General features: G+C 46.9%; 1 protein-coding gene across 5 annotated transcripts in view; it reads right to left on the minus strand.

Annotated features, from left to right (window-relative positions):
• ATP9A (ATPase phospholipid transporting 9A (putative)) overlaps window positions 1-16,732 on the minus strand; it is a 133,310-nt gene that overhangs the window by 31,630 nt on the left and 84,948 nt on the right. For all 5 annotated transcript variants that reach the window (XM_067708464.1, XM_067708463.1, XM_067708467.1 and 2 more), the window contains one exon: window positions 8,318-8,479. In XM_067708464.1, coding sequence (XP_067564565.1) covers window positions 8,318-8,479 — 162 coding nt within the window. The remainder of the gene's footprint in view (window positions 1-8,317; window positions 8,480-16,732) is intronic.

The raw sequence follows: 16,732 nt of genomic DNA on the forward strand, positions 1-16,732 counted from the left end.
CTGCACAAAGTGTACTCAGTGGACGCCAGTGTTTTCTCACTTGGCCGAAGATGAAAAGTGAGAGGGGAGCCTCACTTTGGGGCAAAGGCCACAGAAAACAAGAAAACTCAAAGCATTTGGAAAATCATTAAATGATGAAAGCAAGATCAAAAGGATTGAAGAACTCTGTTTTTACAGTCATTACTATTCTAACGGGAACAGACTGACCCTCACACTGTAAGATAATTTTAAATTTATATGCGGGGCCGCCGGTATTGCCAAAACGTGGTCTACCAGAAAGAGTTGGGAAGTAAGATAATTCTCGAGATCAGGGTTTCTCAGCCTCGGCACTGTTAATATTTGGGGCTGGAGAATTCTTTGCCGTGAGGGGGCTGGACTCTGCATTGCCCATCTCCCGCGGCATCCCTAGCCCACTAGATGCCAGCCGCAATCCCCTTGGTGACAACCAAAATGTCTCCAGACATTGACAAATGTCCCCTGGGGGACACATTGCCTCAGCTGACAGCTACTGCTCTAGACAACGTGGGACCCTTACATCTACCTGAGGACTTAGCTAGAGAGCAAAGTACCCAGATTTTCAGTTCACACTGACCCGATTTTCTGGGGAGAGGGTGACATCACAGCACAGACATCAGATGCTTAGACCCGGTACCAGCTCCCAGCTGTGTGCACCTGGACAAGCTACTTCTTTTCTCTAGACCTCAGTTTCCTCCTCTGTAAAATCGGGATCCTGACAACTCTTACCGTATAGCTTGCTGGGGCTTAAACGAGATCATCTACATAGAGCAGGTAGCAAAGGGCCAACATCCACAGAACATGCTCACCCAGTGTTATTATTCCTGTTGGGGTGACAGTCACTCCTCAAGACCCTCAGTCGCACTGTTTGTAGAAAACAAGGTCTAAGCTGGGGGTCTGAATGGGGGTGGTTTTGCCCCCAGGGGACTTCCGACAATGTCTGGACACGTATTTGATTATCTCAACTGGGAGGTGCCACTGGCATCTAGTGGGTGGAGACCAAGGATGCTGCTAACCGTCCTACAATGCACAGGGTGGTCCCCGCAACAGAGAACCATCCCGCCCCAAATGTCAGCGGTGCTGAGGCTGAGAAACCCTGGCTTTAAGGAATGATGGTGAAATCGTCAATTCTTATCCCACGACTCTTTCCTCACAGACCTGCATCGCAGGGAGGCTGGAGGCAATGGAGATGGGCAAGGCTAAGTGAGCACGGCCATCACCACCTCGTGCCTAAATTCTGCTGCCCCAGGAAGCCCAGAATGCATGCCTGTAAGCTCTTCATTGAATAGGAAATAAATACCCAAGGCCAAATCAGTGGTATAGTTTCATCGACTAAAGTAACTTCCGAAGGCCTCTGATCACGGCCAATCTTTGAGAACAACATGCTTACTCATAAAAGCACCCACAGGCCACAAACGGGCACCTGCACTTTAAAAGCATCAGAACTGCAGGCTGCTGCTTTGATGGACTGCATCTATGCCTGCTTGTGACTCGGGCCAAAGACAGCAGTGGGGTCTGAACATGAAAGCATCTGAGGTTCCTTTTTCCTTTCGCCTTCACCCAAATGCTGCTATGGGAAATAACGTCCCCCTCCCCAGCTTCCTCTGCTCCAGAAGGGGCTCAAGAGAACTCGGACATCTTGTCCAATATAAATACTGTGCCGACTGTCTCCTCCCGTTAGTCATTTCCTCCCACCAAGTTCATCACAAGGTTACTTCGTTCCCATATTATGGCAAGATTACGCTCTAAATTTACAGAGATCTGCTGGTTGTGCTGCATTGTTTGGGGGCCTCATCTTTTTCCACTGTGGTCTGACTCTGGCACCTGTTCAAAGGCCTCTTTTATTCAGACAGTGACAAGGGTATGATCTATACCAGTGATCCGACTTCAGCACGCCAAGGGGGAAGGGTGAGGGGAGGGCAGTGGAACATCTTGTAACACAACAAAAACAAAACTGGCGACACAGAGACAAACACGCAAGCCCCGACGAAACCGGCTTCTCTAACCTCGCTGACCTTCTCAGAAGAGAGATTCACAGAAAGACCAGACCTTGCTTGGTGAGGGTAGGAAGACGCCGCACAGAGCCGTCCATGAGCTCACACATGTTTAAGAGGGTTGATGAGCCAGGTGAGAACAAAACTATAACTGTCAACCGTCATTAAACCAGGTTGAGAACCATTTTATAACTGAGGGAAAACTTCCTCACATCAGGTAACTGGGCAGCTACTTTCAAACAACAGACAGAAAAGATGGCCACATCAGAAGAGAGTTTCTCGGCCCAGGCACGATGAACATTTGGGGCTGGAACGTTCTTTGGTATGAGGCTGTCCTGACCTCTATCCACTAGATGCCAGTGGCACCACCCTCTGAGCTGCAACAACCAAAAATGTCCCCAGATGTGTCCCCATGTCCCCTGGGGGCAAGATGGCCCCAGGATGAGGGTCACTTCGCGAAAGGAGAACAGTGAGATTCGTGCTAAGTGGAGAGCTAGCTCCACAGCCCTGGGCACGGATTTGCACCCTGCAAAACCAAAGATAGAGAGGGAGACAGGTCAGAAAACAAAAATATTAGCAAAATAATATGCATCACATTAAAGACAGCCTAACAAAGATGGATGTGCACAGATTCACTGTTAGTAGTGAGAGATGGAAAACAACCTAAGTATCCAAGAAAGGAATATTTGATTAAGTAATGCTACGTTTTTTCAGCAAAACACCGTGCCCACATTAAAATCATAAAAATCATGTTTTAATAATATGAGAACATTTTCCCTATACTTATTATTCAGTGGAGGGGGTGGGAGCTTTAGAAAGCTTTAGGCGGAGTCTGAAGCCAGTTTTATAAAATTGTGTGCGGCTGTTTACACTCATTTATGCTAAGAGAAAAAAACTGAAGGGAAATTCCCTGAAAAGGCAAGAGTGGTTGTCTTTGGGTGATGAAAATACAGATGAAAGGTTCTGATCCCCTTCTATACATACTTATCTGTTCCCAATGCTGATTTTTTTTCAAATATAATCTGGGAAGGGTGGAGCGCTATTGTAAAGTAATGATAGATTTGCCCACCCAACAGTATCCCATACTCCCAGACACAGATCCCGTTCTTGCTGTGGGAAGATACAGGGGTCACATCTCATAAAATGTGATGCATGTCTGGGAATGATAGCCCTTTGCAACTAAAGGAAGGGTGACGCACTCAGCCCACTTATTCTAGAACGGCTGATATCGGGACTATTTGATGATGATTCAACCCTCAAATGACTCCAGCATAGTCCATGGCCCTAGAACTTGGAAAAATAAAGGCTGGAACAAAATAAAAGCAATTCCATAGTAGATAACGACTCTAATTCCCCAGGAAACACCCACCCACAGGATTCATGTGGCTGCTTCCAGGCCGTGGATGTTCCTGACATCAGACACGCACTCAAGATACGGTTTAAAAGCCACGGGGCAGGCTAGGTGCAGACCAGTGGGAAAAGCAGCAGCTGCATGGGAAGAAAAGCCCCCATCCCACTCAAAAACTTCCAAGGATATATGTCTGGTAGAGTCTGAAGACTACTGGCACTGGGGACACAAAAATCCCTTAAAATGTGTCGTTTTCAAGGCACATTCGTACTGTGTGTCACTGGACCATCAGTACTGCAGCTCATGGAGCTGTTTCTAACTTTTACCTGGAGAAACAGCCTCTTCAGTGACTCCCACTTTCCCCACCTCCCGGCGTGTTCACACCCCTGGGTGATCCAGGCCCACCAAGTGGTGGGCTGGACCCAGGGACCTGCTTCTAATAACAGAATAAGGCAAAAGTGAAGGGAGGTTGGTTCTGAGATGACGTGCCTTCTGTCTTGTTCACACTCTCACAGACTCACTTGGGTGAAGCCAGCTGATGTGGGAGCCGGTCTATGGAGAGGCCTGTGGGGCAGTGGATGAGGGTGGCCTCCGGCCAGCAGCTGGTATAGAACTAAAGTCCTCAGCCCAACAACTGACAACACTGATTTCACCTGGCAGTGAATCCTGCCCCGGCTGAACCTTGGATGACTGCAGCCTATGAGAGATGCCGAGGCAGAGGGCCCGGCGAGGCTGCACCTGGACTCCTTGGCCCCCAGAAATGGTCAGATAACACTTCCTGTCGTTTTAAGCCATCACATGCGGGATAATCTGTCACAACGCCATACGTGATTAACACACTACGCTCAACATTACTGTGGGTGCTCTGTGAGCTTTCCCGCATCCCTCTCATCACACCCAAACTCCCAGGGCCTGGCGATAAAGAGCATGACCTGGGAGCCAGACAGCCTGGGGTAGAAGCCCAGCTCCACCTTTTCTAACTATATGAACTTAGGGAGGTTTCTTCTTCTCTCTATACCTCAATTTTCTCCTCTGTTAAATGCCAACTGCAATGGTATTATGAGAATTACACGAGTTGTTTTATGCAAATCATTTACAACAGTGACTAGCACCCAATAAGCACCATTTAAATGTTACCTCTGTTATTATTATTGTTCCTAACTCTGTTGCTATTACTAATGCTGCTAGTACTATTACTAATTACTCCTATTACTAATTCTATTATTACTAATTTACTATGATAGAATCTACAACTCTGACCCCTAAGGCATGAAACACTTGTGTAGATAGGGCGGAGGGGATCCTCATTTGTTTAAAAAATGAGAGAGTCGTATTCCAAAGATTCTCATGATCTGGGGCAGCATTTTCTCCAGCCAAACCAAACAATGTGAAGAACCTTTAAGAACACCAGGGAACCATCTCAACACCAAAATAGGACTGGGACCAAAGCAGTCTGCAATTTTTAAAGCTCCTATGGTTAATTCCGATGATCAGCCAGGTTTTGTTTGTTTGTTTGTTTAGATCTCTTATTTATTTTTGGCCATGCTGGGTCTTCGTTGCTGCGCTCAGGCTTTCTCTAGTTGCGGCGAGCGGGGGCTACTCTTCGCTGCCGTGCGTGCGCAGGCTTCTCATTGTGGTGGCTTCTCTTGTTGCGGAGCACGGGTTCTAAGCACGCTGGCTTCAGTAGTTGTGGCATGCTGGCTTCAGTAGTTGTGGCACAGGGCTCAGTAGTTGTGGCACATGGGCTTAGTTGCCCTGCGGCATGTGGGATCTTCCCGGACCAGGGCTCAAACCTATGTCCCCGACATTGGCAGGCAGATTCTTATCCACTGTGCCACCAGGGAAGTCCCTATCAGCCAGGTTTAAGAACTACTGAGCAGAGTGGCTTATGAACACAGGGCTTCCAGGCTTCCCAGAATGGAAAGTGTGAGTAAAAGAGCAAATAGGAAAACAAGGTATTAATTCAGATTGGCAAGATTTTAAAAGTCCGACACTATCAAGCGTTGGTGAGGATGCAGAAAAACAGTGGGACTAAGATTAGGATAAGCACTTTGGAGAAAAAGTTGAAAAAACCTGGTAAAGTTAAAGATGAATATATTCTACCATCCAGCAAGTCCACCTCTGGGTGTAGTCCACAGAAAAACACGGACATATGTACAGTGGAGACTGCAGCAGACAAGGCTACACATGGCAGCGGTCTTTCTATCGGCAAAAAAAGTGGCAATGACCTAAACGTGTATCAAGAGGGAACGGCAACAGACGGAAGGAACTGAGGTATATTTGCACAATGCAATACAACAAGTCAGCTAAGAGAAATAAAGTGGGATTACGTGTATCAACATAAATAAAGCTTTTTGTAAAATGTTAAACAAAAATTAGTATGTGGAATAATAATATATATACTACAATGACACTTTATAGAGAGAATAAAAACATGAATACCATAATACATATTATTTATACCCAATGTGTCTGATAATAGTATTTTAAAATTCATAGGAGTGATAAACCTGGGGTAGGACTGAAGATGAAGCACATCTAGAAAGGACAGATGGGATTTCAATTGAATGCACAATGTTTTCTTTGTTTAAAAAAATTTTTTAACTATAATACATGCAAAAGTGTGGATCAATAAATAAATTTGAGCAAACGAACTCAAACACAAAAGGGTATCTACTGTACAGTTTCCTTTATATAAAGTTCAAAAAGAGACAAAATCAGTCAGTGGTAGAAATGGGACAGTGGTTATATCCTTGTGGGAAGGAAGGATGCAGTAACCAGAAAGGGGTACGAGGGAGCTGCTGGGGTGATGGTGGGAGGGATTCTGTTCCTTGCTCGGGATGCGAGTGACACTGTGTTTATTACTTTGTTAACACTTGAGCTGTACACTCCTGAGGTTTGCACTTTTCTGTTTGTATGCTGTACTTCAATAAAAGCTTCAAAAAATATAAAAAGAAAATCTGAAATATTAATGCCAAAATGACGATGTTGAGTGATCACGACACTTTTTTCCAATAACTTTTGGGACTGTATGAATGAAAAATCATCGAAAATGTCTAATTACAAGGGTATCAAGACTATTCAGTGGGAAAACAATAGTCTCTGCAGCAAACGGTGCTGGGACAACTCTCCATCCACACACAAAAGAATGACGTTAAAACCCCTAACTCACACCGTATATGAAAATAACGCAAAATGGATCAATGATCTAAAGAGATAAAACTACAAAAACTTTTAAAAGAAAACATAGGGGTAAATTTTCATGACCTTAGGTTTAGCAATGGACTCTCAGATATGACACCAAAGTCAAGAGCAACAGAGGAAAAAAATAAATTGGACGTCATCAAAATTAGTAACTTCTGTGCATCCAAAGAATTTTATCAAGAAAGCAAAAAGACAAGCTACAGAATGAAAGAAAATATGTGTATATCATATCTCTGATAAAGGTCTAGTATCCAGACTACGTAAAGAACTCTTACAACACAACAATAAAAGACTACCCACTTCAAAAGTGGGCAAACGACGTGAACAGACATGTCTCCAAGGAAGAATACAAGTGGTCAGTAAGTATATGAGAAGATGCTTAACATCATTAGCTATCAGGAAAACGCAAATCAAAACCACAATGAAATACCACTTCACAGCAACTAGGACGGCTACAATGAAAAAAAAAAAGGGAAATAACAAGCACTGATGAGGATATGGAGAAACCAGAAGCTTCATACACTGCTGGTAGAATGTATCGGGCTGGCCAAGAAGTTTGTTCAGGTCTTTCTGTAACATCTTACAGAAAGACCTGAACGAACTTTTTGGCCAACCCTATAAATGGTGCAGCATTTTGCAGAAAAGTTTGGCGACTCCTCATAAAGTTAAAAGATAGAATTATCCAGCAACTGGGAAACGGACCCAGCAATTCCACTCCTAGGTATCTACTCAAAAGAACTGAAAACAGGGCTTCCCTGGTGGCGCAGTGGTTGAGAGTCCGCCTGCCGATGCAGGGGACATGGGATCGTGCCCCGGTCCGGGAAGATCCCACATGCCGCAGAGCGGCTGGGCCCGTGAGCCATGGCCGCTGAGCCTGCGCGTCCGGAGCCTGTGCTCCACAACGGGAGAGGCCGCAACAGTGAGAGGCCCACGTACCGAAAAAAAAAAAAAAGAACTGAAAACAGATGCTCAAATCCTTATACACGAATGTTCATAGCAACACTATTCACAATAGCCAAAAGGTGGAAACAACCCAAATGTCCACTGATGGATGAATGGATAATCAACATGAAATACTACTCAGTCATAAAAAGGAATGAAGTATGTATATATGCTACAACATGGATGAATCTCTAAAACATTATGCTAAGTGAAAGGAGCCAGATACAGAAGGTCACATATTGTATAGCCCCATTTATATGAAATACCCAGAATAGGTAAATCCTAGAGACAGAAAGGAGACGGGAGGTTTCCAGGGCCTACGGGGAAGAAGGTATGGAGAGTGACCACTTAATGGATACAAGGTTCCCTTTGGCAGTGATGCCAATGTTTCAAAACTTGAGGAAAGTGGTGGATGCAAGACACTGTGAATGTACTAAATGCCAACGAATTACACATTTAAATGATTAATTTATGTCATGTGAATGTCACCTCAATAGAAAATAACATTTAATTAAACTGAAGAGTATACAGTGAGAAATGTATTATTACCAAGAAATGCTCAATCTACACTCATTAGACCTTTCACTCTGGAAGTGGGTTAACCAAAAGCTGAGCAGCTATCCGAGATCTGTCCAACTGATGAACTAATTCTCTTTCTTCTGAGGGAATTAAATCCTCTTGCTAGTCTGAACGACAGGCAATAATACAATAAAGAAAGGGGTAAGAAAGAATGTCCAGCAACAGGGACATACACAGCAGACTTAGGCAGGTTTGGGTTTTTGTTTTAACCATTTTAAATTATAAATAAACTCACCCTCACGATGATGCCCATGCGTTTGCTTTCGTAGGTGAAAGGGAAGATCTGCAAGATGGTGAAGTTCAGGATCTGGTCACCAGGGGTCCTCAGCTGCATGGAAGACTGGTCCCGGCCCACCAGTGTTAAGCCCACACTTTCGGTCCACTGCACCAGGGCCACCTAAATGTGACAAGGGTCAAAGGTCAGATACACAGCCGAGGATCCTGGTTCACAGGTCAAGCAAATGAACATAAAGGTGGACGGGGCAGCAGAGACAGGTGAGGCTGAGCAGGGCCTGCATCCCTGGGGGAGGTCATGCTGGCCGGTGACAGCCCCACCCCCGCCCCTCTAGGCCTGCGGGGGCTCCGCGCTCAGAGCCGCCGTCTCTCCTGGGCCCTAAAGCAGGCCACGCGCCAGAGCTGTGGCAGAGAGAACCGCACACGCTCAAGGATCAGCACAACCAGAGATCACGTCTGGAAGGAGCTGCACCAGGCCAACCACAAACATGGGGAAGCCAGGAGCACGACGCCGGGGTGGGGCGACTCACCTCCAGGCTCCCTGTTAAACTCACACACACTCAACCAGGAGGGGATTGACAGCAGTGCTCGACTGGGCAGCTCTGCCCCCCAAGGGGCACATGGCAACGTCTGGGGACAGTTTTGGCTTCACAACTGAGGAGGGGGTGGATATTTTCTACTGACATCTCATGGGTGGAGGCCAGGGATTCTGCTAAACATCCTACAACACACAGGACAGCCCCCATGACAAAGAATCACCCCACCCCACATGGCAGGCAGTACTGACAGGGGGAGAACGCTGGTCTGTACAGATGAGGAAACTGAGGCTTGCGGAAGCTCATTAAGTTGCCTGAGGTGATGTTCCGGGGCAACGGCCGGCTAGGCAGGAACCTGGATCTACCTGGTGCACAGCCAAACCCTCCACCACCCGCTACACTTCCTAGGACCACGGTTCTGTCACCAGCTGGAATCTTCTCACAGCCCGAGCAAGGTTTGCTTCACTTCCAGTCAAAGGCATGGAGGATGCAAATTCCAAGACAGGGGCCAGACCAGTGGGAACTGCGGCAGGCAGGAGCCAGTGCCCCCTCTGAAGGAGGCTGCCCCACGGGAATGTGGACCCAGGGTGGCCAGAGCTTCCAGTTTCTCAAGAAAAACCAGAAATCTGACCTTGTCCCTGAGATCTCTAACTTTTCAATGTAAGCCACTAAGCTGCACGTTTTAAACGCCCATGAAGAAAATAAAACACGTCTACAGATGAATCTGGTCTGGGGTCTTCAGGGAAAGAAGGAAATAGGAGTGGAAAAGGCGGGGACAGAAGGGGGAGCTGGGGAGGGGAGACCACCAAGCCCTCACTGCCACTGCCACAGGAAGGGGGCTACGCCATGGGGTGGGGGGCAGGGGGAGACAGGGGTAAGTACGAAGAGCCTACGGCGTACGAACCACAAGGTCATCGTGTTTACTTGTCAGCACAGCCCATAGAGGCAGGAAGTACCAAGCAGCTCTACCCGACGGACGAAGAAACAGAGTCAGAGAGGCCAGGCGAGCTGCTCTCGGCGGGCAGCTACCACGGGCTGAGATGAGATCGAATCCTGTGTCTAGCTGACCCAAGTAGCCCAAGGGAGCGTGCCAATCCCGGGCCATCCAGATGCCTGTTCTCTAAACACGGGCGCACACACATCACGGCATCCTTAGTGGGTGTGCCCGTCACCCGACTCACTGTCACCGTTAGAAAGTTGACAGGGGGCATGGTAGGCATAGTAACAGCCCCCAAAGGTGCCCACCTCCTAATCCCCACTGACCTCCACCTCCAAAAGAAAGGGCTAATCAAGTTTGGTTTTGTTTGTTTGTTTTGCTACTAACCTGCATAAGTCTTTGGAAACTCATTCATATAGTTGTTTCATCTAATCACTCTGAATTTCAATATGGCCTGTCCTATCTGCTAACAATCTTCTTTCCAAGTTTAAAATGAACAAATCAGTAAACACTGATATAAATTTAAAAATCCCATCCGTATAAATATTAAAAACTTTGGGTACATGCACTAAAACGCTTATAGGATGATACACATGAAGAGAAATTACTTCACTCTTCTCTCTATATACTACTGAAATATTTTAGTGTGTACACGCACTTCTTTTATTTATTTATTTTGCGGTACGCGGGCCTCTCACTGCTGTGGCCTCTCCCGTTGCGGAGCACAGGCTCCGGACGCGCAGGCTCAGCGGCCATGGCTCACGGGCCCAGCCGCTCCGCGGCATGTGGGATCTTCCCGGACCGGGGCACGAACCCGTGTCCTCTGCATCGGCAGGCGAACTCTCAACCACTGCACCACCAGGGAAGCCCCATCTTTTATTTTTAATATTTTTAATTTTAATTAAGTAAATATCCCAACACAATACGAGATTATTACAAGTACGTAGCTTGACTAAATTTACATCCTCCTCTACGTACCAGTTTAGTACGTAATAAGAAAAAGGAAATTCTTCTTCAGATGCTTTCCAACACGACTGCTAGGGAAAAGAGTTTTTCATCCTTGCTTTTAAACAGCTGTTGTTTCACCCCTTAAAAACGTATTTAATTGCTCTGAAAAGATGTGAAGAGTCTGTAATACTGGGCTTCAAGGAGATACACTAATTCCCCCAAAGCCTGTTCTTAACTTCAATCAAGAAAGGATCTGAAACTCCAGAACGGGAAGTGGCTTTCAGGGCCGTAGAGGCAGTTCTGGCCTTGGCCAGCCTGGGTCCCCCTGCTGCAGACCCCACAGGACTGTGTTGGAGGGGAAGTTGAACCATGCATCTGAAATGATCAACAGTGACAAGTGTTCCCGGGGAAGCATGAATTACAGCTGAATGGAAACATCTTCTAACCATGCTTTCTTCTACAGCAAACCCCTCGAGGGAGTTAAGGAACCTACTTTGACTGTGCTGGTTGCCCCATCTCCCATCTCCCACCCCTTGGGTCCAAGGTCCTAATCAAAACCTCACAAGTCCTCTTGGGGGCTGATTCCAACAGGATATGAGCCCTGCAGGGGGGCCTTTCTTTCTCACCTTACACTCCCTTATTCCGACTTTAACATTAGGTCAGTTTTAATTTAAAGCTGCTTTCTACCAGAACATATAAAATCCCCCAGGTCCTACTGAGAAGAGAGCAGTTTAGAACTGGGGAGCTCACTAACCATTCTCAACAGCAGCGGGGACAAACATTTCAGCGGTCAGGTGGGCAACTCCATCCCTTCCTGAAACAAGATGATGTAAATGAGGCTGCTTCTGCTAGAGGGTCTGAGCTTCAATTCAAAAGAATCATCCTGTATTGCCAAATCAGAAAGGATTTCAGGGTCTTTTTTTTTTCTTACGGCTGCACTACACCGCAGGTGGGATCTTAGTTCCCCGACCAGGGATCAAACCCGCACCCCCCTGTAGTGGAAGCATGGAGTCTTAACCACTGGACCGCCAGGGAAGTCCCCAATCTCAGGGTCTTGAGTCTCGCTGTCCTTAACAGCCGGAGCTGGGGTCTCAGGGGGCCTCGGGTCAGACTACCGGAGGTCAGAAGAGCAGAAAAAGAAACCTCGTAAAAGGTAAATGAATGAACAAATAAATGAGAGGCAAAAGCAAATGCTAGAAACCAAGAAAGGGCCGGAGCGGGGGATCTGGGCTCCACGAGTCAGCTGTGCGTCTGGTTTGGGTCAGGAAATTAAAAAAAGAGCCTCCTACTCCACCCTTCCGCCTCCAAAAAAAAAAAAGCCCATCTGAAGAATTCTTGTCAGAGCTGTCCATGAAAGGGCTTTTTCATCATTTGTTGGTCAGCAATAAACCACCTGTGACAAGCTTTAATAATCTTCTCTTTGTACCTGGGAATGTGTGCTTGGGAATTACGCCAGACAGGCTAAAGAGCCTTGAATTCCTGTCAAAAGCAGGATGCATATGAAATACAAGAACATGCATGAATCTGCTATCTGATTAAAACGGTTCTTTGGGGGCATTCAATCAGATAAACACCCAGGCTTATAAAGAATGGCCAGTCTGCCCGAAGCCAGGCCTTTCAAGCTTACAAATACCCACAGACCTAGGTATTCTTTACTTTATTAAGAAATAGGTCCCAAAATGGGCCACATGGTGGTTTGCAGGTTTGAATGCCAACAGGAGCAGGGCAGGCAGCGGACCGGGGCAGGGCCGGCCACCTAGGGACAGGGCTTGGGGGAGGGGGCTAACTGCTGCCAGGTCAAAACTGGGCCCAGTCTTTCCAGATCTGATCTTTCTCAGGAGAAGCTTATTTTTATAGAACACTGAGTGATTTTTAAATATTGCTGCTTTTCTTTTAAACAGCATGGAGCAAACAAAAAACAGCCTGCTACTTTTTTTTTTTTTTTTTTTTTTTTTTTTTGCGGTATGCAGGCCTCTCACTGTTGTGGCCTCTCCCGTTGCGGAGCACAGGCTCCGGACGCGCAGGCTCAGCGGCCATGGCTCACGGGCCCAGTCGCTCCGCGGCATGTGGGATCCTCCCAGACCGGAGCACGAACCCGCGTCCCCTGCATCGGCAGGCGGACTCCCAACCACTGCGCCACCAGGGAAGCCCCAGCCTGCTACTTTTAAGCATCAGTGGACAAGGTGGTAGAATAAAAGGCCACTCCCTGATCCGAATTTCCTGATCCTATACTTGAAATTCAGCCTCTTGGAACTTAACTCTGCTAAAAACAAGTATTTGAAAAGGAAGAATGGCATCATCTCCATAAAAATTTAGCCACTTAGAAACGACTATTTACTTAAGTCCATTCTGGCCCAATACTAATGTGATATGGGACAGGACTTTTGCATGTATGGCCGCGGATGAGCTAATACCAAGGAAGGCTCATTTGACAGTTTTCTACAGTGCCCCCAAAATCCCATAGTCCTGCCTGACACAGGACCCCTATCTTCTGAGCAACCAGAATCTTCTTTCAAAATTCTACCCCAGTGGTTAATACGTAACATTGATGGAGGATTTTTTCCTTAAGTTCCCGACCGCTGTTCTTTGACCTCACCCTCAGGTCCAAGGCCCTGGCAACGTGATGGTAGAGCCCCACCAGCCTCCTAAATCTCTCTGGGTCAACACTCCACACGCCATCGTGCACACATCTGAATACTGGCATTGTCTGAAGCCTGGAGCTGAGGCTCAGACACGAGGAGGCATTCAGGGGACCAACAGGGATGTGGTTATGGAGGAAAAAGAAACCCCAAGTCTGCAAAGGGACAGGAGATTGCCGGCCCCCGCTCAAGGCCACGGGCTTACCTTTCCCCAACGGTTTTATCCTCACTCTTTGCAACAGCGTTGAGAAAATGCAAAATGAGACAACTGGGACCTTTCATGCATGCTGAGACATGTACAGAGAGATTGAATGAGCAAGGCTCTCCATCACGACATTATTTATGACAGCCACAAGTGGGGGACCACCTAAATGTTACGCTTGGGAGACAGAGAAAATAATCTGTGGTGTATCTAAGCAGCAGAATATAGAGCAGCCACTAAGAATATTCTTACTATAGATAGTTACCGGAAAGGGATAATGCAAGGGAACAAATCAAGGTCATCGAACATATATCGTATATATACAGAAGAGAAATAGGAAAAACACCAGGACATTTTTGGCTTTTCTTTCCTGTGATTTTTTTTCTTTTTCTATAACAAGCTAATGTTACTCTTATAATTAGTGCGGGGGGGGGGAACTAAAAATAAAATCTGCTTCTAGATTAGCTGTACCTTCACTGTATACCCCTTTTTCTTATATCACCCCTGTCTGCATTACTCCCAGCTTCTGACATTCTAATGGATGCAGGAATGCTCTCCATCTACAGACTCATGTCTGGAGGAGAGACCCACTTGCTCTTCGCCCACGCTCTCACGGCCACTTGCAAGGGGGCCATTTCAAGGTTACTGTGGACTAGCGGAGAAACACATCCTTTTTGGTTTTCCCTTCTAAGGGCCGGATCCTGAAGAGATGGACGGTGAAGGCAAGACACTCAGAAGGTAGGCTTCTGGGGCCTGGCAGAAGACGGTTATTATCACCAAGCCTGGAAGCTTATAAGATGAGAAAAGAGGGAAGGGACACACACAAAAGGTGCCACTGAGTTTTGGAGATCCCAGACACAACACTGGCTCAGTGCACGTGTCCCAAGGGGACCGGAGTGGGTTAAAAATAATTGGACACTCTGGAACTTCACCCAGTATCCACCCTGAGCTCCCCAAATGCAAGTGCTTCACTCTCTGCAGCACTTGTGAGTTGACAAAGCACTTTCAAGCCACGATGCCATGGGTAGGGACGTGGTCCTGTGGGGTTACGAGCCCCACCTCTGGACATGGGCTGCGGGTTTTAATCTCGCCAGCCGTGTGACCTTGGGAATATTCCTTGGCCAACCTATACCTCATTTGCAAACAGCACGATCACAGTAATTCTGGGTGGTAAGGGATGCCCGTAACGCGGTGCCTGGAACAGAGCAGATAAGCAACAGGTGACCCCTTCTTACCACTGGCAGCATCACCGCTACCCTCACTGCTCCCTCTCTTCTCTAAGGGCCATGAGCTCCGTGTGATGTATCAGCCCCTCTTTACCTACGAGGAGGCTGAGTGCAGCTTAAAATCACATCGCTGATCAAGTCCGCCCTGGCAGTGACACACGACCCGCAGCTGCACTGCGGGGTAAGGAGGGGTAGTGCGATGCCCCCATCTTTCAGAAAAATTAGTGAAAATGAAGGTCTTGAAATGCCATTGCGAGATGACAGAACACACAGCAACCCAACATTTTAGCAAAACTCAGCTGACGTCCCACACAGTGACACCACACACACGGACATGCTTTAGAAGGATGAGCAACGCAAAGCAAGGTGCGAAACTTTATCTATAATTTACAATTGTGCTCTTAAATTTTTTAAATAGGTTAATAATTAAAGGGTGAGGAAAATTCTAACGTATGCAAAGAATTATCTCTGCAGAGGTACTCAGATATTGAGAACAGTGGGCAGCTCGGAGGCAGAGGTCAGGGGAGGGGCCCTGTGTAGAGACTGTGAGAAAGGAGGGGGCGGGGTGCCTCAGGGGAAGATGGAGATAGACTTCTCGCACTGCGCCCTGAGCGGGGGTGGCCACACAGAACATCCTGCACATTACCCAGAACTTGTAACTAAGGGCTCTGAAATCAGAGTTATTCAAGGCACAGCCACATACAGCAGGCCACTTTCATTCACACTCACACACACGCACACACACCCATGCACAGCCACACGCCACACACGCTCCAACAGCAGTCATGCACACATCACGTGCACGTGTTCACACCCACACTCGTGCACATATGTACACGTGCCGACATGCGCGCACACACGTACACGCACGCACACATAAACCCTACAGGACCATGAAAACCATCTGGCTTTCTCAAGGATGTGACTTAACCCACTTCACCCTCCTTCCCTCCTTGTACTAGAGTGTGATTCTGTACCAGAGAAACATGCAACTGTAATTCTACATATATGCCCACATTTAGGAAAAATCTGGGTAACTCTACAACCGAACACAAACAGTGGTTATCACTACCTAGTGAAAATTACAGGTTATGTTTATCAACTTCTTTAGACAAATGAACGCGTCCCTGGGTGGATTCTATCTGCTCGGAGGAGAGCACTTCCTTGACCACTCACGCCAAGAAGGACACGTTAAGAGTTGTATCACAGTGACCCCCCCCTCCACTGCACCCCACCTCCAACACTGCCAAATATACTGCAAACGATGGGATGCTGTCAGGGCTGAAGCCTGCTCACCCGAGCATCTTAGGACCACTTCTCTCTGGCCAGATTACATCTGTCTCATTTCCCCTGGGAGTTTACTGTACAGGCGGGGGGTCGGGGGGAGGGGGCAGTGCCCCCCAGGCTGTAATCAATAGCTGAATACAGACACTTCAAGGCTTCCCAGGCGGAATGTGCACAGGAAACAAATTTAGGAAATCCTGCTTTCTGTTACAGGAAATGAATCCTAGGCCAACTGGTAGAAATTACTCCAGGAGCTCCAAAGTAAAGAGGATACTGGCTTCTGTATGTATTCCATCAACTGACCTTGCCTGCACCAGCCAGGTTTTATTGATATAGAATTTCAAAGGTAGGATTCTAGACCCAGCCACTCCTACGTGGAATCCCACAGGGATCTGGAAACAGTACAGCTTTCTGAAAGATTGCACTGGAACTAGATTTAACCTATTTTCTGTCAGACGGTATATTTACATAAACAGATTTATATTTTGAGGTACGCATCTTTTGAAGTAGTTTAAAAGGCTGGTGAGTAAAATATTAACAGTGGTTATACCTTCAGTTAGTAGGACTATGGTTTACTTTTTCTTCTTCTCTACATTTTCATATATTCTATCATAAACATGAAATGACTGTGTAATAAAAAAAAT

The sequence above is a fragment of the Pseudorca crassidens genome, chromosome 15 (assembly GCF_039906515.1).
Source record: "Pseudorca crassidens isolate mPseCra1 chromosome 15, mPseCra1.hap1, whole genome shotgun sequence".
Lineage (NCBI taxonomy): Eukaryota > Metazoa > Chordata > Mammalia > Artiodactyla > Delphinidae > Pseudorca > Pseudorca crassidens.